The sequence below is a fragment of the Scyliorhinus torazame genome, chromosome 1 (assembly GCF_047496885.1).
Source record: "Scyliorhinus torazame isolate Kashiwa2021f chromosome 1, sScyTor2.1, whole genome shotgun sequence".
NCBI lineage: Eukaryota > Metazoa > Chordata > Chondrichthyes > Carcharhiniformes > Scyliorhinidae > Scyliorhinus > Scyliorhinus torazame.
The window spans coordinates 335,323,927-335,347,380 of NC_092707.1; the positions used below are offsets into that span (position 1 = coordinate 335,323,927).

The following is a 23,454-nucleotide window of genomic DNA, read 5'->3' on the forward strand; positions in this document are numbered from 1 at the left end:
AATGTACCACCTTTTTATTAAGGATATTTTCATTATTCATAAAATGTGATTTCAATCCTATTAAATAACTATACATTTTTTATAGTTAGAGCACTAAGGCTTTGTTAGGCATTAAGCATGACATGACAGCACACACTTAAATTAAGTGATACCAATCTGTTTTTTAAATAAAATACTTTATGAATCACTTTGTCACTTTTCAGCTATTGTATTCCCATGTCTAATCTGTTTTCACAACAACGAAACAAAGCAGCTTCAGTGTCTGGTTGGGTAAATGCGCTGTCTGAGGTAACTCTAAGACAAACTAACCATGTAATTCTATGCAACAAAGGGGATCCTAAGTCGTTTATGTGATTTTAGCAGAGGAACTTTAATTGGCTACTGTAGGCTTGGGCCAAAAGAATGAAAATTATCAACCCAAATTCCTGAATACTTACTTGATATGTCCAAATTTGGATGGTGGGGTAAAGATAGGGGTCTGGATTCTCCATTTGGGAGACTAAGTCCCCATGCCAGCGTGAAAATGGTGTTGTTTTATGCCAGGAAAACTGGCGCAAAACGGCCATCGAATCCCTACTTCGGAGGTGGGGCTAGCAGCCAGGCAGCGTAGAGCTCCCAGCTCTAGCTGCCGATACGGCACGAAGCATTGCCGGTTCCGTGGCCGGCTGCGCATGTGCATGGCGGCTGTCTGCAGCTGCCGCGCCGTGCTTCATGGCAGACGCAGCCCGCGGACCTGGCCTGCGAAAATAGTCCCACCCCGCCGGCCGGCTTGCACGCCTCGGACCGCCACCGTCACAGTGCCCCCAGTCCTGAATAATGCCCCCCTTCCCATGGATCAGCCCTCCCCGACTGTGGTGCCGCTGGACTGAGACCACAGCCGCCAGGCTGAGTTCCCAACGGGTGAGACCACATGTGTCCCATGCCGTCGGGAACTCGGCCGGCCGGGGACGGAGCATCGCGGGGCGTGCCTCAGGCAATGGCCTGAGGCCGTGGATACAGCATGCGGTGTACTCCTAGAGTACACCATTTTTCATGGGGGCGGTAAGCGCCGCCGTCCCCGATTTTGCCATTATCGGAATTCTCCGCTCCATCGCCAAATGCGATTTTGGCATCGGGGATCGGAGAATTCAGCCTAGGAAGTGATGCTGTTGTGATGCCTCGTGTTGCCAAATAACTTGCCAACAGTCACTTTCTAGTTTCATATATGAAGAATGATGGCTTTGATGAGATGCTGGGCGCGAATCTTCACTCCCGCGCCGGTTGGGAGAATCGCCTGGGCTGTCAAAATTTCCCGGGACGCCGGTCCGACGCCCTCCCACGATTCTCCTAAGCGGCGGGAACAGCCCGGTCGAGTTTCGCGGACCGCAGGCCGGAGAATCGCCGGAGACACCGAAAATGGCGATTCTCCGGCACCCCCGCTATTCTGAGGCCCGGATGGGCCGAGCGGCCAGGCCAAAATGGCGGGTTCCCCCCGGCGCCGTCCACACCTGGTCACTGCAGTCGTGAGCGGTGCGTGAACTCTGGGGGGGGAGGCCTGCGGGGGGGGGGGGGGGCGAGAGGGGATCCTGCACCGGGGGGTACCTCAGATGTGGGGTGGCCCGCGATCGGTGCGCACCGATCGTCGGGCCGTCCTCTCTGAAGGAGGACCTCCTTCCTTCCGCGGCCCCGCAAGATCCGTCCGCCATCTTCTTGCGGGGCGGACTTAGCGAGGACAGCAACCACGCATGCGCGGGTTGGCGCCGGACAACTCGCGCATGCGCGGATGACGCCCGTTATGCAGTGCCGGCCGCGTCATCTATGCGGCGCCGCCTTTACGCGGGCGACAAGGCCTGGCGCGTGTAGATGACGCGGCCCCGATCCTGGCCCATTGTCAGGGCCTGAATCAGTCGGGACCGGGGCCGTTTTGCGCCGTCGTGAACCTCGACGGCGTTCACGACGCCACTTCGGCGCGGGAGTGGAGAATCCCGCCCAGCCACTGTGTTTGGGCAACATGGTTGCAACTGGATGCCAAATTGAGCCAAGGCATTTGAGAGTGGATAGAAAAAAAATGGTCATGGTGGGGCGAGAATCCTTAATAAAAAAGTAATTCCAAAAGTATAAAGCACCAAACATTTAAATTAAAGCTTTCAGTGGGCACCATATAATATCAGGTTTAGGAATGGCTCAAATTAAAACACCAAAAGAAACAGAATAAAGTGATTGATCTTATTGTGAGAGGTAGATTTATTGATCTTTTTTATATTCGAGAAATTAATGATTATATTCTCTCATTTTCATCTTGTTACATCATGAGGGAAAAAAATAATATATTTGGCATTTTAAACAGATTCTTCACGCGTGTTGGTGATTTCAGTGCAAATATTGAACAGAGCAAATTTCTTTCTTTCGCTGTGGGAAATTTGGATAACACTACATTTAAGGAACTAAAGAAAATTATGGGCTATTCATTTCTTCAATGGAACTAATGGATAAACAATTCTAAATTTAAAAAGGTAGCTCAGGATGTTCATTGTTTATATTACTGTAGATTAAATAATTAGGAGACTGGATTATTTTGATCACAAAATGTTGATTTCCTCCCTTTCCACCTCCAACCATAGCCCCAAAGTATATTTTAAACCTAGAATCACAGAGAAATTAGTGTTTTTATCAGAAACCGTGGCAAACACTGTAGATCTGTTACTGCAACAAAAATTAAACTTTGACTGTTTATATTGAAAACAAGGTGAAGTAACAGTCAATTCAGCTTGTATGAATGACAAAGCAAAGTAAATATATTACCTTTCCAGCTTTACTTCTTTCAACACAACTCTGTTCTGAGGGAATATAACCAACCCCATTACAACATTGTTCATTGTTGGATATAACTTCTGTACCACAGCATTTGACTTGGGCTCCATCAATGATGTGGGATTTCCTTGACACATCAGGTCCAATGCAGCAAAGGGTAATCGATGCATTTATCAGGTCCTGCCCACAACAGACCAGCCCTAGCACAATGGAAAACAACAAAAAAAAATTTTTTTTTTAAATCACCTTTGCTACAGCAATGCCACTCTAATTATTATCAAGCTTGTTCCAGTATGATAAATTGCTAATTGCTTAATACCCTAATCAGTGTTCATTCTTTGCACAGATAAACTATGACAGCGCCATTAATTTAAATAGCAATTTCACTTAACAGCCAGAACTACACACCAGATTTTATACAACATTTCAGCAACTGCATCCATCACTGCAGCATTCTGACATAAAGATGTCTGACGTGTGCTAACTCACTTAGAGAGAGCAGATGTTGCAGAGTGTGGTTTGGTAGTAATTCCCAGAGTGCATCACTTCAGCCTGAATGAGTAGCACATATGCAGCTAGACATGTTTTTCTAAAATAGCCTTGAATATCTATTAAACTTTGACTTTTGTCAACTGCATTAGTTGACATCTGTATCTTGACATCATTACATCCTTCCGAATTTTCAAATTTTAAAAATGAATATTCTTTTCTTGAATCGTGATTTTATGGAAATAAGACACGATCTTGATTAAACAAAACCAACAACTACAAAATTATGAATAATTTTCTGTTAATAACATCTGCTTTACAATATAGTCCATTTTGTGGTTCAGATTATTGAGTATACATCAACCTTGTTCAACAGAAGTACATTATACCTTCCTTATTTAGGAATTAATCTGTGTGTTGATACACTGTAATGTATATATAATCTGACATGCTAGGTAGTGGAGTTACTGATGTGTGTGACATTAACAAGATATTTCCCTTTTCTTAAATTAAATAGCCACTACATTCAAGACAATGTTTTAATATTTATATATTGCAGGCTTTTTCTTTTTTTTCTTTTTCTTTTTGCTTGTGCATAAAAAACAAGTGACAATTGTCACTGTCCCAGTTCCACAATCCAAAAGCTTAGGCCCAATTTATTTTTGTTAGAACTGAATCATGTAGTTCAGTGCAAGTATGTAAGTGTACATAACTGGCTGCAGCAGTTAAATAAATTGCACTTCAAAATCTAGTGCTTTGTCCTTATGGTACACGGCAGTTGTAGTGTCAGATATTGGATCAGATCTTGCTGGAAAAAATAATGGCTTCTTAATGACCCAGGCACTTATTTATGTGCATGTTGGCCAGCAGATTCAGGGCATTAGAAATACACCCTGACTTGCGGATCTCCAGAGCTTGGTGGTCAATTTACGTTGTTCTGCCATGTGCTTTGTACAAACACCAGCTCACCCTTAGCCTCCCCATTATTTTTTAGAAATTGCTGGATTTACATATTAATTGTCCATTAAACGTGCCACAGAAAGTTAACTGCGGTAATTACTGCGTAAGTACCCTTTTAACTACATGATGAATTTTAATGATGTGCTGAGCAACCTCTCTGGCAGCGAAATTGAACAATTTGAACAGTGGAATCGCATTCCTTCAGTTGGTAAATTGTTTTTGGAGATTTTTAACACTTCAAATTTCAAAATTTGACATTTTTAAATCTTTACACCTCTTTTCTCAATCTAATCTTTCTTTCCCTCTCTTTTTGTTCCTCTTTCAAGACCCGATTCATCCTTATGCTCAGCCATGTTCTGTCTGTATAATCTTTCAATCTCATTGGTCCAGCAGAGACAGCATTGTTCTTACCATTCGCCAATGTCCCTGATTTTCCATTGCCCTTGCCATTATCAACTTGCACTTTTAACCAGTTACGGTGCAAACACTATCCGGCTGATGGCAACAGAAAAGTCGAACTGATATGCTACATCGCAATTTTAGAAAACAAATAATCTTTATTGTCACAAGTAGGCTTACATTAACATTGCAATGAAGTTACTTTTCATATAACTTCAATGCAGTGTTAATGTAAGCCTACTTGTGACAATAAAGATTATTTAAAAAAATGTTTTAAATGCCTTACTCCAGCCAACACTTGGCCGAGCACATCAGATAAAAAAGCCACTTCATAAAAAACACTGAGCGAGGGAAGGTTCTCTCAATTTCTAAGATAAGTAGGCAGAGATAGTAGTTGCTATGCATTTTGTTTTCTGCAGCTTACATACTAACGGTACTGTTGCTTCATAGCGCCGGGGCCCCAGGTTTGATTCCCTGCTTGGGCCACTGTCTGTGCGGAGTCTGCACGTTCTCTCTCTGTCTGCGTGGATTTCCTTCGGTTTCCTCACACTGGTCCCGAAAGTCATGCTGTTAGGTAATTTGGACAGTCTGAATTCTCCCACCGGGTATACGAACAGGCGCTGGAATGTGGCGACTAGGGGCTTTTCACAGTAACTTCATTGCAGTGTTAATGTTAGCCTCCTTGTGACAATAAAGATTATTATTCTTCCTACATAGCTTGTAACTCCATGCAACTGCACCGAACTATTCAAAACCAACACAGAACTGATAAGGGGTGCGACTCAGCCACCGTGTTGTGCCCAGCGCAGCAGCGCGCACGATGGGTGAATACCACGAGAGCTCCAAATCAGGCTCCGTGCCAGGCGCCAGGCCGATCACACTCCGTCTGGCCCAATCTGGATCACATCTTCACTGGGCGTGATAGGAATCAGCATATTTAATGGCCCATTTAAATACCCGGGCCCGGCTTTCACCCTACGTCCAGGAGTCAATAGCCGCACCTGCGCGACCTCAACCAGGTGCCGTTCAGCACTGATTTCCACAGACGTGGAGCTGACATGATGGCATCTCAGGGGGTCTCACAGGCCATTTGAGACCAGTGGGCAGGGACAGGGCAGGCTAGTACCCTGACACTCGCCCTGGCACATAGGCATCAGGGCACATTTAGCCTGGCACCCTGAATGTGCCAATTGGGTGCCCTGGCATGCCATCCTGGGAGGTGCTCATGAGTTGCGGGTGAGGAGGGGGGGGGGGGGAGGGTTCCAAGGGCCACAAAAATGTTGGGGGGGCTGAAGAGGGGGATCCTGAAAGCTGGGTGGGATCCTGAAAGGGTGGGGTCTAGTGATCAGGAAAATTCCACCCCACCTCTCCTGAGACAGGGATCAGAGGTTTGCATCCCCTTTGGAATGACAGAAAGATTGAGCAGAGACAACATGGAGTAGCTCAAGGTGTTGCAAGAGGGAAAAGAAGAAGTGATCTCAGCAGGAGGCCATATCTGTCGAGGCTGTTTTCTGTCGAGGCTGTTTGGGGAGCAATGCTCCTATTTGAAAGTCAGTCAGGCACAGTATGTCAGACATCGCTGAGTTTCCCATTGCAACATGTGGTGCCAGTCACAACTGCAAGCTTAGGGCAGGGTGATGAGGAGATTGCCAATTGCTGAGACGGTGACAATGGTCATGAACATTTACATATCTGGCTCCTTCCAAGATTGAGCAGGCAGTATTTGCAAAGTCTCCAAATTCACCTGCCACTGTTGAATAAAGGATGTCATTGAGATTGCGTCTCCCAAGAGTTGAATACCGTTCATTTTCTCTTGCTGGAGAAAAGTGGGTGCAGATAGCATGCAGCTTTGTGAGGACTACAGGCTGTCCCACAGTGCAGGGTCTCATTAACTGTAGGCAGGTTGCTTTGAGGGCACTGCATGGAAATTCTGAAACGTATGCAATAAGAAGGGATTCCATTCCCTAAACATCCAGCTGGTGTGCAGCCATATGCAATGCAGCATGCAGGTTAATGTCCAGAATCCCGGCAGGAGTCATGATGCCTTCTGGCAGGAGTCATGATGCCTTCCATTCTGCGCCAATACAATGTATCATCTGCATTTGTGCCACCACGGCAAATTAGAGCATGGGATGACCACATGGCTCCTAGCTCTCATTCACAACACATGCACACAGAGGCACAATGTATATAATGAATAGCATGCACCTACACAAAATGTGACTGATTAGACCAGAGTAGGAGTGCTGAAATAAAACTTCTGCTGCCTGAGCTACTTTGAATAAGCCCACCAGAACACAGCAGAGCACTGACACAATTTGTCATGGTCTGCTGCAAGCTGCAGTGTCCCCATTTTTAGGGCACAGCCCTTGCCACCAGCTACACAGCCACTAGCCAAGGTAGAGTAAGGAGAAGGAAGGAAGTAATTAACATAACCCCTTTATGGCTGGGCTATCCATGATCGACTATTCTGACTGTGGTGTCATTGAACAAAATCTCAATCCCACCAGTCCTATACCTTCCCTTCCCTCTGTATTCACCATCACTGTGTCTGCTTGGTCAGAATGCTAAAATAAAAACCATCACAAAATAAATATTCCAAGCCAAATTTATAAACTAAACAATGTTAGTTTGCATATAATAGTCAACTGTTTGCCCTGTGCATTCTCTTTGCCTGTTTTCCATTTGCTTTTGCCTGTCCTAGTGCTCCCATGCAGTGCTACCCCAGTGACTGCAGTCTTGTAGGACAGCCTGATGCAAATCTGGCTCTACAAGGCACAGCTTCTGACTGCACCACTTCAGCATGGACATGCTGTGTGAGTAACAAGCAACAACAAGGACACTGGCAGAGTGGCAGTGCTGGGATGGTGAGTGCTCTCATCTTCAGAGAAGTTTAAGCTAAATGGTGCCCCTGCCATTGCCACCTAAGAAATCCTAGTATATGTTAGAGGATAGAGTTCTGGATTGCTGTGAGACATTGCAAGCCCCTTTGAACACTGATATCTACAGTCAGGATGGCAGCAATCTGAGCTACACAAAGTAATCTGTGCTTGCATGGTAACAAGCTGAACATATTCAGGCCTGTGACCACTCAACAACTTAACAGCACGTTTGACGCTGGTTACATGCAGCAATCATCTAAATGAAAAAGCAGCATGACGTTTGCATAATACCTGCAACGGAAGCAATGGGTATGGCTTAATCGAGTTTTGAGGTCCCCACCACTGCTTTCAGCCTTATCAAATTTCACATGATCAAATAGGGATTTTTGAATCTGATTGGTTGAAGGACCTATTTATTTATTTCCTCTCTCACAGACACCACAGATCCCCTGAAGAGGGAACTGTGCCAGTCAGACACCGGTTTAGAGCAAGTGTCTGTTCAAAGACCTGAGGAAACTTTGTGGGCTGTTGTCAATGAGGTAAATTACCAGTGCTACATCTTTTGTCTGCAACATCTGGGCCATACTGTTTCTGACACACTCACTGATAGAATGAGAGCATTTCTTTTTCACATATAGAATCACAGAATAGAATCATAGCAGGTTATAGCACAGGAGGAGGCCATTTGGTTCATTGTTCTTGCATGGGCTCTCTGCAAGAACAATTCACCTTGTGCTGCTACCCTGCCTTTACCAGGTCGCCCGACAAATTTCCTCTTCAGATAACAAACCAATTATCTTTTAAAAGCCATGAGTAAATCTGCCTCCAACACACTCACAGGGAGTATATTCCAGATCCTAACCACTCATTCTGTTATAAAGTTTTCCCTCTTATTACAATCGTTTATTTTACTAATCTCTCCATTCTTCCCACCAAAGTGCATCACCTCTCACTTCTCTGCACTAAATATAATTTGTCACTTGTCCGTACATTTCACTAACTTGTCTATGTCCGTCAATCAATGTCCTCAGGTTTGCAGTCCTTCCACCATGGGAAACATCTCTCCCTATCTACTCTCTTCAGACCCCACATAATTTTGAATACCTCTTTCGAAGAACTTCTCAACATTCTCTTCTCCAAGGCGAACAGAACCAGCTTCTCCAATCTCTTGATGTAACTGACTTTGCTCAACCCTGGAACCATTCTCAAGATTTTTTTCCAGCACCCTTCCTACCTCCTTCACATTCTTCCTAAAGTGTGGGACACAGAAGAGGGGGTAATCCTTCAGTTGAAACGGAACCACTGTGTTACGCAGGTTTATCATGACTTCCTTGCTTTTGTACTTTATGCCGCTCTTTATAAAACCGAAGAGCCTGTATGTTTTTTTTAACCACGCTCTCGACCTGCTCATCCACCTTCACTGATTTGTGCACATGTATCCCAGGTCCCTCTGTTCCTGCACTCCCTTTAAAATTGTACCCTTTATTTTACATGAATTTTCCTCATTCTTCCGACCAAGCTGACTCACTTCACACTTCTTTGCACTAAAAATCATCTTCTATTTGTCTGCCCATTACACCGTTTGTCCTTTTGAAATTGAACATTACCCTCCTCACAGTTCATAATACTTTCTGCAAATTTTGAAATTGTGCATTTTACAGGAAAGTCTAGGTCACTAATCTGTATCAAAAGTAGGGGTCCCAACACCAACCCCTGGGAATCCCTGCCTCCAGTCTGAAAAATAACCACCACTATTTCCTGCCACTCAGCCAATTTCATATCCATGTTGCTGCTGTCCCTTTTATCCCATGAGCTAACAGGTTTGTTGTGTAGCACTTTGTCAAATTTTTACACCGCATCTATTGCATTCCCCTAATATAGTCTCTCTGTTACCTCATCAAATAACTCAAGTAAGTTGATGAAACATGAGTAGTCGTATTATCACAGGATAAGTAATCCAGAGTCCCAGGTTAATGCCCTGGAGACTTGATTTTGAATTCCATCATGACAGATGGTGACATTTGAATTCAATAATAATCTGGAATTAAAAGTCATTAAACAGGTCATGATGATTGTAAACCATTGTCGATTGTTGCAAAAACCTGGTCTAGTCTGCATGTGACGTCAGAGCCACAGCATAAATGCCCTATGAAATGGCCTCACAAGTCACTCCACACAACTTTCCGTCATGTTGTGTGGGACTACCACCATGCTAAATGCAATAGGTTTCGAACAAATTCAGCAACTGAAGTCTGGTCAACCAAGTGGTTCTCTGGAATATCAGGAGCAGCAGAACTGTATTCAACCACAATCTGCAACATCACAGCATATCCCTTCACTTTACCATTACCAGCAAGCCAGGGGACCAGCCCTGGTCCAATGAAGAGTGCAGACGGGCATGCCACGAGCAGCAGCAGGCATACCTAAAAATAGGTGTCAACCTGGTGAAGCTACAAGACAGGACTACTTGTGTGCCAAACAGCATAAGCAGCAAGTGATAGACAGTTCGGGCAGCATGGTGGCGCAGCGGATTAGCCCTGCTGCCTCACGGCGCCGAGGTCCCACGTTTGATCCCGGCTCTGGGTCACTGTCTGTGTGGAGTTTGCACATTCTCCCCGTGTTTGCGTGGGTTTCGCCCCCACAACCCAAAGATGTGCAGGCTAGGTGGATTGGCCACGCTAAATTGCCCCTTAATTGGAAAATATGAATTGGGTACTCTAAATTTATAAGAAAAAAAAAGTGATAGACAGTTCAGTGATTCCACAGTTAACGGATTAGATTTAAGCTCTGCAGTCTTGCCACATCCAGTTGTGAATGGTGGTAAAAAGTTAAACAACTCACTGGAGAACGAGACCCCTTAATGATGGGGGAGCAAAGTACATTAGTGCAAAAGAAAAGGCTGAAGCATTTTCCACAATTTTGAGTCAGAAGTGAATGATTCCTCTCCGCCTCCTCTGATGGTTCCAGCATCACAGATGCCAGTCTTCAGCCAATTCGATTTACTCCATGTGAACTTGGGCTGGATTTTCTGGTACCCAGCTGCGTGTTTATCGGAGGCACATTGCTTGCTGGCGGCGGGATTCTCTACTCCCGTCACTTGTCAAAGGAATTACGCGTTGAAGCCACCCTACATCCCTGAGAAACCAGCTGTCGGGGTGCACTGCCGGCTGGAACAGAGAATTGCAATGGGAGAATTCTGGCCCTTGTTACCGAATTGTATTTTGTGCCTGACATCTGTCATGATGATCCTTTCTCTGCTTCATTTTACTCTCTATCTTATTTGTCATTCTGGGAACGTTGGATTTATTTGCCTGACCTTTCACCTCTTCTGAGAACATACCTTGACGATACCCAAAGTTTCTGCTCTTCATAGGCAGCCCATTGTTCAGTTACAGTTTTGCCTGATTTGCATCTTTGATTCCTTTTTATCTGGGTTAGATTCATTCTCTTCCCATTGTAATTCGTCCTCCCTGAATTAATTATTCTTACTCTGTATTGCTCCTTGTCCTTTTCTAATTTTCATGAGATTGTTATTAGGGGCCTGACAGCTCCATGTGGGCCTCCAATTAGACTCTATACATAGGGAAATCTGCCACTAAAAATGCTCTACAGAAAGTACACAAACAAAATCAAAGTATACCTGTGTGACTCTGATTTTAAGAATTTTGTATGATGTGATAATGATTACCAATAGATAAAGCTATTTTTCTGTTCCCTCTCAAGTTATCCGCAAGTAGTCCCCCGCCACGGCACAGAAAATTGGCTAAGCATTATGTTTAATAACCCGATCAACACATTCTGGTAAAATTCCTATGTGTATTATTTTAATGAATATTTTAACTTATTGATTTGAAACAGGTTAACAACTTTGTGAAATTAAGGCATAGGACTATAGTTGCCAACTCTATTTGGATCGATTCCCAGAGATTTGGTCCCATAATATTTGGTCAATGACACACACTGCAGTGTGTAAACATTAATGTACTTAATTGCTTAATAACGTATCTCTCAAACTTCTACAACAAGCCACAGGGAGACCGATTCCAAATTGTGTTCCAAGGGATGGAAATGCATGGCTGGTCTTGATAAGTTGACCACTGCCCAAGCACAATATAATTTGTGTCATGATGTCAATCCACTACTATTGTATCTTTAGGCTAACAGCACAAGTGAAATAGATTGCTGGTGCATGTGGGTTGAATGCAAGATCAACAGAGGTTTATTATATTGGTCTTCACTGTACAAGCGTTGGTACTAGACTAAGGGCAAATGCCCGTGAAGTAGCCGATGAGGTCACACATGTCACGTGACTCCTTTCTTTGAGACATTGCACACAATTAAGGGCAGCATGGTCGCACATGTGGATAGCAGTGTGGCTTCACAGCGCCAGGATCCCAGGTTCGATTTCCCACTGTGTCATTGTCTGTGCGGAGTCTGCACGTTCTCCCCATGTCTGCGTGGGTTTCCTCCAGGTGCTCCGGTTTCTTCCCACAGTCTAAAGACGTGCAGGTTAGGTGGATTGGCCATGATAAATTGCGCTTAATGACCAAAAGGTTTAGGAGGGGTTATTGGGTTACGGGGATAGGGTGGAAGTGAGGGCTTAAGTGGGTCGGTGCAGAGTCGATGGGCCAAATGGCCTCCTTTTGCACTGTATGTTCTATGTTCTATGTTCTAATTACAATAATCCATAGATCTAACGACTACATCATGGCATCCTCACAAGACAGGTGTGTTCTAAATACTTGTTTGTGTGTTTGTTGGGGGAAAGGGGTAGGGGGTGGACTTCAATTCATAAAGTCATCCATGCAGAGCTTTTGCTAGCCATAGTTAAGTCAATACAGATACTAAGGTGAAGAAAAAAACAGAGTCTCTTTCTGACCTGTCAATGCATGATGAAAAACAGTTTAACCAGACTGGTAACAAACTATGTTATGGGACTGTTAAACAAAGCCTACTGGGGCTAAATTGGATTTCCCCCAAAATCCCACACAGGGATGGTGAAGGACAACTAATCAGCATCCATTCAATGTAATGTAGGCAACACACAAACCAGAAATTTCCCTTAAAGTTAGCCTGCACCTCATAAAGTGTCTGGCGCAAATGCTAGCTGTCATGTATAAAGTGGATCTGAACTAGGAAACAATGAAGTATGATGCAGTGATGGTCTAAGGTTTTTGGCTGCCCTGGGGGTCTTAGTGGGACAAGTGGAAAAGTAGAGTCAGTGTCCTGTATGTGTAGGGTGCCAGGAGATCCTCCAGGCACACTTTCAAAAGTGGGCAGCAGCAGGTAGCCATGGAGATAATTGCCAGGAAGCAAGCCCTTGGATGCAATGCCTGCAAGATGCAGAATGACCTCAATTGACTGGTCATTGATGTGGTCAAGGTTAGTAAATACATTTTCAAATGCCATATCCCATCAAAGTACCACTTGTCTCAAACTGGAACAAACCGGGGGGTATTTGGCATGCTTTCCATCCAAACTCACAAGGAGGAAACAGTGTCAGCCATTATCGAGATGCCCATTGCTGACACCATGCCACCTGTGGGGCTGAAACCATTACGGGTGAAGATACCTTCATATCTAATCCTCCAACATTCTATTTTCTCCTCATCACACAATAATTTCTGATTTAGCAGCTGCAGTTGGTGTAACACGCACCTCTTATTTTTACTTCCTTCCAACTCGAGGACCTCTTACCATTGTGTTTTTTTTCCCCTTACAGAAAACCAAGAGGTACAACCTGGCCAGGCAGTGGAGGAACACCATGAACAGTAGTGATGAAGATACACTACGGTGGAACTCAGTATCTCAACCCCTGAGACCCCTGAACCCCGCCCCCCCAAAGCCCAATTCACCTATAAGGGACCCCATGGCAGTGCCCTACCAGCTGGCAGTGTCATATGGACACCTTGGCATTGCCAGGCTGGCACCCAGGTGGCACTGCCAGTGTGCCAGGCTGGCAGTGCTAATGTACCAGGTTGGTAGTTCCAGCTGGCAGGAGTAGCACCAGCAGTGACAGGGTGCCATCCTGCCCAGAGGGCAAGCACCTGGGGGCCTCTGATCCCCTAGGAGACCTCTACAAGTGCTGTTCCATCTGGTCCCCATTTGTTGGGACCAGCACTGATGGCGCTCAACCGAGGTCTCCGAGGTGAGAGTTATAACTCAATGCTCAGATAGATCAGGAGAGTGTATATTAGAGTTAGATCCCAATGTTCGGATAGATCAGGGGAGCGCATATTAGAGTTAGATCCCAATGCTTGGATAGATCAGGGGAGCGCATATTAGAGTTAGATCCCAATGCTTGGATAGATCAGGGGAGCGCATATTAGAGTGAGACTAGCCGTCTTGCTAGAATATGCAGATTTGCAAAATAATGATCCCGCCCACAATGTGCGGGATTCTGATCACAAAGTCTGATGAGATCGCGTTAGATCTCACGAGGCGTGGTGAGCGGGTAGATCCTGGAAGAGAGATCTCCAGACATCTACATCACGCCGCGCTGCCTTCGAGCGCACCGCGGTCGGTAGATCCCGCCTTTAATAAAGGCAAAAAAAAGTCAGGCAAGTAACATTAAGAAAACGTTTATTTATAACACATACTATGTACAAAGGGGCCCTGTCAGACTTTACCGGGCCCTCTCTCTCTGTTGATCCCATACACTCTTTCTAATAGACCCACAGTTAACGGGGGAGCTCGTACTCCTCAAGCCACACGGGGAAAACAATCAAGCCAGTCCCGTGTGCTCCATGCAGGGTATTATACCCCTCCCCCCAAAGTCCGAAGACCCCAAAGGGAACGCTGAGGACGATGAAGACGAGGAGTGAATGCAAATGATGAACAAGAAGAAGTTAACAACACCGATGACGAGGAAGACTGAAGGAACTGGTGAAGCTCGAATAGGCAGCAGGTGACACAAACGCTTTGGTCTTGGTACATCGTTGGCTGGTGGTGGGACAGAATGAACCGCAGTATAACGAGCCGGAGAATAACGCTTGCAGCTGGACCGCTGAGGTGGAGAACCCACCGGAGGTGGACGAGCATGGCGTGCGAGACCTCAAAGGTTTGTGTCTCCATTTCGGAATCAGATGACCAGACATCAGGAATATCAGTATCACGAGAATAAAACAATGTAGTCGGTTGTGCAGACTGAAGAGCAACTAGCAGGACCAAGGTGGAGAACCCCCGAGGGGCCGTCCGAGACGCAGACAGGAGCAGGGTAGACTTCCCCTGGAGTGCTGAGCACAAAGCTGGTCGAGATGACACTTCATCAGTTGACCTCGAACACGGATCTGGTATGAAACGGGACCAGTTTGGTGAATGACAATCCCAGGAAACCAACGAGGACCTTCGTCAAAGTTACGAACACTGACCGCCTGGTCAGGTGTGAAATGGCATAGGACAGAATGCCTATTCGGGCAATGCCCTTGAAGATCGTTTGTGAGGCGCACTTTTGCACCTATGTCAGGTAGGAACAAAAGCAACTGAGTGCGGAGTCAGCGACCCATCAATATTTCGACCATGGCCACCCCGGTAACAGCATGGCGAGTCGTCCGATACGAGAAGAGGAAGCAGGCCAGCCTGGTATCCATCGAACCTGTGGTTTGTTTCTTCAGGCCCCACTTCACTGTCTGTATGGTACATTCTGCTAATCTATTCGGCACCAGATGATAAGGCGCAGCGTGAACATAACGGATGCATTCGGCTTTATGAAGACTGCAAACTCCTCGCTAGTAAATGAGGCCTGTTGTCCATAATGTTGCAGCTTAGCTAACACCGGATCACACTGCATCCAATTACGGATGCAAGAGGCCGTTATTGTCAAGGTGTCCATGAAATTGAAGACTGCCATGATCTCATCGACCGTGGGTAGTTCCACCAAGACAGCTTACAACAGGAGGTGACCTAATGCTTTGGCATTCGCAATCGACGCGCTTGGACAATGTTCGAATGATTATTGTAGCCAGCCAGTTGTAGAGCCCACCTTTGGCTAATGCAATGCTTGGCACTGCCTTATTCTCGCGAAAGAGGCCAAGCGACAGCTTATGATCCGTTATGATGAAAAAAATAGCAGCTGTAACTGCATTGATGGAAGCGTTTAACTCCGAAGACAGATATTCTTTTTCTATATGGGCCTAACTGCCTTCAGCAGCCTTTAACATCCTGGAGACAAAAGCTATTGGACAGTTCTGGCCATCACTCATGTGATGGGAAAGGACGGCACCAATTCCGTGTGGCGATGTGTCACACGTCCAATAAAGTGGTTTCGCGGCATGAAAATGAGTGAGGACTTTGGATGGAACCAACATCCGTTTCACCAATTGAAATGTCGTCTCCTGGTGAGCGCCCCAGATCCAGGATCAATTTCTGTAGAAGAAAATGGAGGGGAACCAGGATTGTTGCCAAATTCAGTTTAAAATGGGCACAATGATTTATCAGGCCTAAGAAGGAGCAAAGCTCTGTAACATCACGTGGTGCGGGGCTACTGTTATTGCCTGTACTTTGTCAGTGACTGGGTGAAGGCTGTCCCGATTCACCCGATAGCCTAAATATGCCACTTCCTTCACACTGAAAACACACTTTGCTTTATGAAGACGGACACCATTCTGAGAACCAGTGCAAAATTGCCTCAAGGTTTTTGAGGTTTTCCATCTCCATCGCTCCCATAATTAATTCATCGTCAAGATAGACAGCAATGCGCAGGAGACCTCGCAAAATACCCTCCTTGACTCGTTGAAGCATGGCGCAAGCTGAAGAGACGCCGAATGGAAATCGGCTCTACCTATATAAGTCCTTATGGGTGTTGGTTGTAATGTATTTTCGTAAGGGTTCTTGCTGCAAATAAGCATTGCTCATATCGAACTTTGTGAAGCTGGAGACCCTGCCAGCAAGGCACAGAGGTCTCCGATACGAGGGAGTGGGTAGGGGTCCAAAAAAGTAGCCTTGTTTACGATTAATTTGTAATCACCGCAGAGGCGGAAAGTCCGGTTTCATGACCGGGACCACCTGCGCAGCCCAGTCGGCAAAACAAACTGGCCAAATTATCCCGAGGCTTTCTAACCCTTGGAGCATAGCTGCGACCTTGCCCACAATTGCATAGGGGTCTGGTCGAGCTTGGAAAAAAACGAGGCTGGCCCTGCGGATCGACATGAATTTTCACTATGGCCCCTTTTATTTTCCCAAGGCTGGGCCTGAAAACATCGGGGAATTTCTGCAACACCACATATAAACCGTCTGTTTCAACCTTGTGGATACGTTACCAGTTGAGTTGCAAATGGTGCAGCCGATCCCGACCCAGCAGGTTGGGACCGTCACCCTGTACCACTATAAGGGGAAGACTCAAAGACTGATGCTGGTAAACTGCCGGGGTGAGCGTGGAGCTCACAATCAACAAACACTCCTCTGTATATGTAGCGAGGTGGGTGGCCAAATCAGCTATGATAATTTACCCACTCTGTGTCAGCACCTGTCTTTAATTCCATCTGAATTAAGCGGCCAGTAATTTGCATGCAGGTAGGAGCCACTCGTGGTGCAGGCACACAGTTCAGCTGCATTCCGGACTCATCTTCCCCCTCTTCGGGATTGACCAGATAAATGAGCCGCGCATGGGTCCGATGTCTATCTCGTCCAGAGCAGTCTGGCGCTGCCCTCACACAGCCAGCATCTACATTGCTCACAGGGGGCTGAGTCGGCCCATCCTGAATCCAGAGAAGGGCGTTCACCGTGGCCTAAGTCCTTGAAACTTCAGGCCTGCTGCATCATGGTGATCCACTTTAGCTGGGAAAAGGCACGAAGGGGGCAGCATCGAACGACATTAACCTCCATACCTTGGAGCTCCTGTGTACCCAGAGCAGCACTCTCCTGTGGAAGAGCAATCTGCAAAGCCTGCCGGAACGTTAGGGTCGTTTCTCCTAGAATCCTGTTTTGTACGTCGAGATTATTAATACTGCAAACCAAGCAGTCATGAAGCATATCCACCAACACAGCCCCATATTCACAATACTCCGCAATATTCTGCAGCCAGGAAACATACTCGGCAACTGACTCCCCCCCCCCCCCCCCCCCCCCCCCAGCCTTTCCACTGCAAAAAATCTGTACTGTTGCACAATGATGAACGGTGTCGGGTTGAAATGATTCCCCACCGGCACGATGAGCTGTTGAATGCCTCTGTATCCGGTGTTGCTGGAAATGTGAGGCTCCTAATTGTGCTGAACGTGTGCGCACCGCAGGCTGTAATATCACAGTCTGGAGTTCATTTTCGGTTATGTTGTTGGCACGGAAAAAGTATCGCAAACTTTGCGCATATTGGTTTCGTGACTCAACTGCAGGGTCAAAAGCATCCAGTTGACCAAACAAAGGCATAGTGAAGGCTCAACACTCTACCTTAGACCCAGGTGATGTAATGTCATGGAGAGGTGGCACAGGTGGCAGATTAGCACGCCGACAGTTTAAGTTTATCTTCGTCGCCAGTTTAATAAAGGCGAAAGAGAGTCAGTCGGGTAACATGGCAAAGACGTTCATTTGTAGCACACGTTATGTACAAAGGGGCCCGGTCAGACTTTACCGGGATCTCTCCCTCTGCTGGTGGATTTCTGTCTGACGGACCTTAAATACACATGGTAATAGCCCTAGTGGGGGAGCTCATGCTCCTTGAGTCCCATGGGGAAAACAATCAAGCCAGTCCTATGTGCTCCATGCAGGTTATTACAGCGCCCATAGTGTTAAAATACTGGGGGAGGGGTAATGAGCCCAATTTTTCACCCAAAGGTTTTACTGCTCATAGGACAATCACTAGGGTTGTAAGAGCCTGAGGTCAAAGATCAATATAAAGAAGCCATTATTTTCATCTATGTAAAAGACCCACTGTATTTTGTAATGCATTACATTTTAGAAGGTAATTAAGACACTACTAATTAACAAATTGTCAAAAAATGACAGTGCAGCATTTGGAACTTTTGTTACTGAACCAAAACTGAAGCACACAGACTTGCTGCACCTTTCCTATTGGAAGTACAGTCACAGGAACAGTCAAACCAAAAGTAGACAGGGCTCAAGTTCAGGTCATCAAAGGGACGCAGTGTTCATCTCCCAGGTCACCAGTAACAGTCGGACCGGGATGATTGATCGATATCCGTTCCACGAGGGTCACAAGAAATTCCGGAGGGCTGACAGCTGCACATAGGAATTTAACCTGAGTGGGTGAGATAGGTTATTAAAAAGCACCCAGGGCAATTAATCCACCTTCTTCCAATAGAAATATCTCAAATCCTGACCTCAGCTGAATTTTTCAATTCGGCAAGATAGCAGAACTAAAAAAATGTCACAATATGACGTACAAAATATTAAAGAAAATAGGTACTTTATCAAAGACACAGCTACATATTTTTTTAAAATCCAATTGTGAAAAGTTTGCTTGATGGTTATTGACTGTACTTATGAATAACCTGTGGCATTGCCTATAATAATACAAGGTTAAGAACTTATAGTAGGGGTGGGGTGTAGAACTGAGGAAAGGCTGCACATTTCCAATGGGAAAAAAAAGAAAATACATTGCTAAGACTTTTACTCAGAGATATGGAGCAAGTAATTTTTAATTTGTGAAAGATAAATAATTAATTTTCCTTATCCATTTCAGCAGCAGAAGTAAATCTTTATGTAAGCAAGCATTGTTTCTTTAATTCTCACTATAAACATAAAAATCCACAGACTCTCTTCATCTCTGAGCTAGCTTGTAAAATATGTATTATGTTGGGAACCTTATTATGAACTCATAGCTGGTAACTAAAGGGGAAAACTGAGAATTGCCAAAACTATTTACTGAAGTAAAAACAGAAAATGCTGACAACCCACGATAGGCCAGGTAGACTCTGTGGAGAGAGAAACAGATGTTTCAGGTCAATGACCTTTCAGCAAAACAGAGAAGCTTCAAGCAACTTGATTGACTGTGATTTTGTCCTCGTTCATTGGTTCAGATCGCACACTAGCAAATTCCTTGGTAATTCCCAATTGACTATTGTTGGGATTATTGATTATTAATTTGCGAATGCTATAGATTTGTGGTTCATTATTGTCTTGTGAATGTAAAACCGAACAAGACTAATGGCAATTTGAAATGGTAATTGGTAATTAGATGCTATAAATACTTGAAATGCAAAGGTCTAAAGTGTGCGCTCTGTATAAACCTGTTTTAATACTCGTTAATAATCTCAGCGCTGTGTATGGGAAGGCAAGACCAATGTCTTGAGGGCAAGCAGGTTGAACTGGTGGGTGGGAATAACTGAACCATGGAAGGGAAGGGGAGAGAAGGGCAGAGGCGAGAAAGTGGGGTAGGAAGGTAAGAGTAAAGAGGGCACAATTGAAGAACATAGAACATAGAACATAGAACATAGAAAATACAGCACAGAACAGGCCCTTCGGCCCATGATGTTGTGTCGAACCTTTGTCCTCGATTAATCAGAGATTATCATTGAATTTACAGTGCAGAAGGAGGCCATTCGGTCCTTTGAGTCTGCACCGGCTCTTGGAAAGAGCACCCTACCCAAACTCAACACCTCCACCCAACACCAAGGGCAATTTTGGACATTAAGGGCAATTTATCATTGGCCAATTCACCTAACCGGCACATCTTTGGACTGTGGGAGGAAACCGGAGCATGGTTTATTAGAAGAGGAGAGATGAGGAAAGGGGCAAGGTGCATGAGAAACATAAGATGGACAGGATATGAGTGGAATAAGGATGGTGTGCCAAGGAATCCAAGGATGATAGAAACTAACGGGGAAATGTAGTAAAGATACCTCAGTAGATGAATGGGGTGGTAAACTACCTCAGTGAAGGCATCAGAAAGTAATTTGCAGGGGTTTTGAAAAGTACATAGCTCTAGCTTTGGATATAAAGAAGTATTTCCTATGGTCCAAAATAAGTGCATAGAAATACCTAAAAGGTAAAGGACTTACTTGTGTAATTGACCAATAGCGGTCAGCACATGAAGTAAGGAACAGCGTGAGGAAGACAGTATCAGAAAGAAATGTAAGCAAAAGTGAAAATCCAGCTGACTTGGATGGAACAGGAACAAAGAGATACAAAGAATAATAAGAGGTGCAAAATAGAATTTGTGAAAAGCTTGCAAAGTTAACAATTATTGTTGTGTATTCATCTTGTTGCCAGTAGGAACAGGATCACTTTAAGAATTCAATCACATGATGTGGTCATCAGAGCACTGGGCAGGCTAACAGTTGGTCTACATGAGCAACCTGGGTGAAAACACCTTCCCCAATAAATCTCTGTTGTTTTGATTCTTTGTGGTCTACAAGCCTGTCCATTAAAAATACCACAAAGGAAACAGGCGACGAGGATGTCAGAATCCATAATGCAAATGCCCGAAAAAGATTTGCAGAAATCCGGTGGCGTAAGTGAAATTATCAATCCATGCACAGCCATCCAAAAAGGATTAAGAAGATAAAAACACTGCTACACCAAAGTTGGCAAAAGGGTACCAAGTAAGCAGCAACCATCGAAAGAACTGAAATTTAAACAAAGATTTCAATGGAAGCAGCATCAAAAGGGAGGCCACCATGGTCTTTTCTTGGCACATTCTGGAACATTGTTCATGTGCTCCCTCTACTGTGTGTAGTGATGAAGTAACAAATTAATTGAGAGCAGGGATAAATGAATAGGGTGAGCTCACGGTGATCTTGTTTGAAAGAAAAAGAAGCAGGGTAGGCTAAAAACCTTGAGGCACATTTGTGCTTAAGCAAGCCCTTCCCATAGTAAAAATTGCAGGAGTTTTTGGTGCCAAGGGACCATATGATGAAAGCACCGAGCACTGGAGCTCATACACTGAAAGATTTGAATACTTTGTCCAGGTGAACAAAATTGTGGCAGATATTGTCGTCCCAACTTTCCTGAGCACAATGGGGGGAAAACATTCAACCTCCTACAAAGTCTGGTAAAACTCAGAAAAACTAGGCTCAAAAACCTATGATGAGATTTTGGGACTATTGCAGGTCTCACCTTTGGTCATTGCCAAGAGGTTCAGGTTCTATAAACGCAACCAGCACGAAGATGAATCAATCACACATTTTGTAGCTACTTTAAAGAAATTAGCTGAACTCTGTGAATTTGGAGATGTCTTGGACGACACCATTAGAGACAGACTTGTGTGTGGGCTAAGAAGCGAAGCTATCTTTAAGAGACTGTTAACAGACAGCATTTTAAACTGAAAGGTGGCTTTAGAAGTTGCAATCTCCATGGTACTAGCAGCTAAGCAAGCACAATAATTAAGCTCAAACATTGGAATCTACAAAATATCGGTTGAGACCTGAACACTGACACAGGTTCAAAATTGCCACTGCTGTGCAAAAACTGGGGACACAACAACTGATTACTGGAACAAAGATGCAAAATGCAAGAATTCTGGTAAAAAGGGGCATTTCGAAGGTGCGTGTTGGGGAAAAAGAACATGCTCCAAACAAGAATTTTAAAAAGCAAGATCCAAACACATCAAATGAAAAATCAAAAATAGGGAAGAGTATCCACGTGATACAAAAAGTGCATGAAAGACTAGAGTCACAGTCAGATGACAAACTTTCATTGAATATATTGACCACTGCGGGTCAACGACCCGTTACTAGGTCACCCTTTACTGGACGGACAACCGGTGAAAATGGAAGTGGACACTGGTGCAGCCATTTCATTGGTCCCAAAAACTGTTTAAAAAGAGAAACGACAAAATATTGCTTTAAACCCTCAAAGGTACTACGCAAAACCTATAGTAGGAAGTGGTTCCTTTAAGGGGTCATCTCGAGGTAAATGTGCAACTAAACAGACAGACCGCAGACTAATCCCTGTATAAAAGCAAATTACTGCGGATGCTGGATCTGAAACCAAAGAGAAAATGCTGGAAAATCTCAGCAGGTCTGGCAGCATCTGTAGGGAGAGAAAAGTGCTAACATTTTGAGTCAAAGCTGTACTAATGTACTAATCACTGTACATTCTAAAAGGTAACTATCCAGCCTTAATGGGGAGAACCTGGCTGGAGAGAAACAAGCTAAACTGGGCCAAGGTGAATCTCATGTCAGAGTTATGTCGGGTCTACCGAACATTTAAAGAAACATGCCATTATCTTTAATGGAGAGCTGGGAAGCATGAAAGAGATCTCAGTCAAGCTAAAGATTAAGGACAAAAGCCAAGCAAGATGCTTAAAGGTTAGGTCAGTGGCGTACGCCATCAGGCTTAAGGTTGAAGCAGAATTAGAGAGGCTGGTAAAGACGGGGTCCTCAAACCCATTAATGTAAGTGATTAGCCTTGCCCATAGTACCCATGATGAAGAAAGATGTTTCAGTGCAAACATGTGGTGATTTTAAAGTCACTATCAAGCCACTGTTATGTGCAGAACAGTACCCTCTGCCTTTAATTGATGATTTATTTGCTGGGTTGGCTGGAGACCAACATTTCAGTAAAGTTGACTTTTGTCAAGCTTATCTCCAGATAAATGTGATCCAGATTCACAACAATATTTGATCATCTGACACGAGGGGCTATTCAGGTGGCTTCTATTTGGCATCACATGTGACTGTTGTTCCAACATGCCACGGATCAAATTCTCAGCGGACTAGAAGGAGCCCATTCTCCTTAGACAATATCTTAGTCACTGGAAAGAATGAAGAGCACCACCAAAATGTAGATGCTACACTCCATAAACTAGGAAATTACTGGCTATGAGTTTGCATGAATAAATGTGAATTCTTCACATTTTCTACAGAATACCTGGGGCATGTCATAGATACAAAGTGATGGCACAAATTGCCTTCAAAAGTAAAAGCCATAACTGAGACACGAGCACCTCAAAACGTAAGTCAACCTCATTTGATTTTGGGCCTCATTAAGGTATTATGGATGGTTGGACCCTAATATATTCTCAAGCCTTTGCAGAACTTAT

At 44.7% G+C, this 23,454-nt stretch overlaps 1 protein-coding gene across 1 annotated transcript in view; it reads right to left on the reverse strand.

The window, feature by feature from the left end:
* The window catches only part of ush2a (Usher syndrome 2A (autosomal recessive, mild)), a 1,730,413-nt gene that overhangs the window by 337,016 nt on the left and 1,369,943 nt on the right, over positions 1-23,454 (reverse strand). The window contains exons 51-53 of the mRNA XM_072506478.1: positions 10,861-11,032; positions 8,625-8,770; positions 2,782-2,990 (exon numbers count right to left, since the gene is read on the reverse strand). Coding sequence (XP_072362579.1) covers positions 2,782-2,990; positions 8,625-8,770; positions 10,861-11,032 — 527 coding nt within the window. The remainder of the gene's footprint in view (positions 1-2,781; positions 2,991-8,624; positions 8,771-10,860; positions 11,033-23,454) is intronic.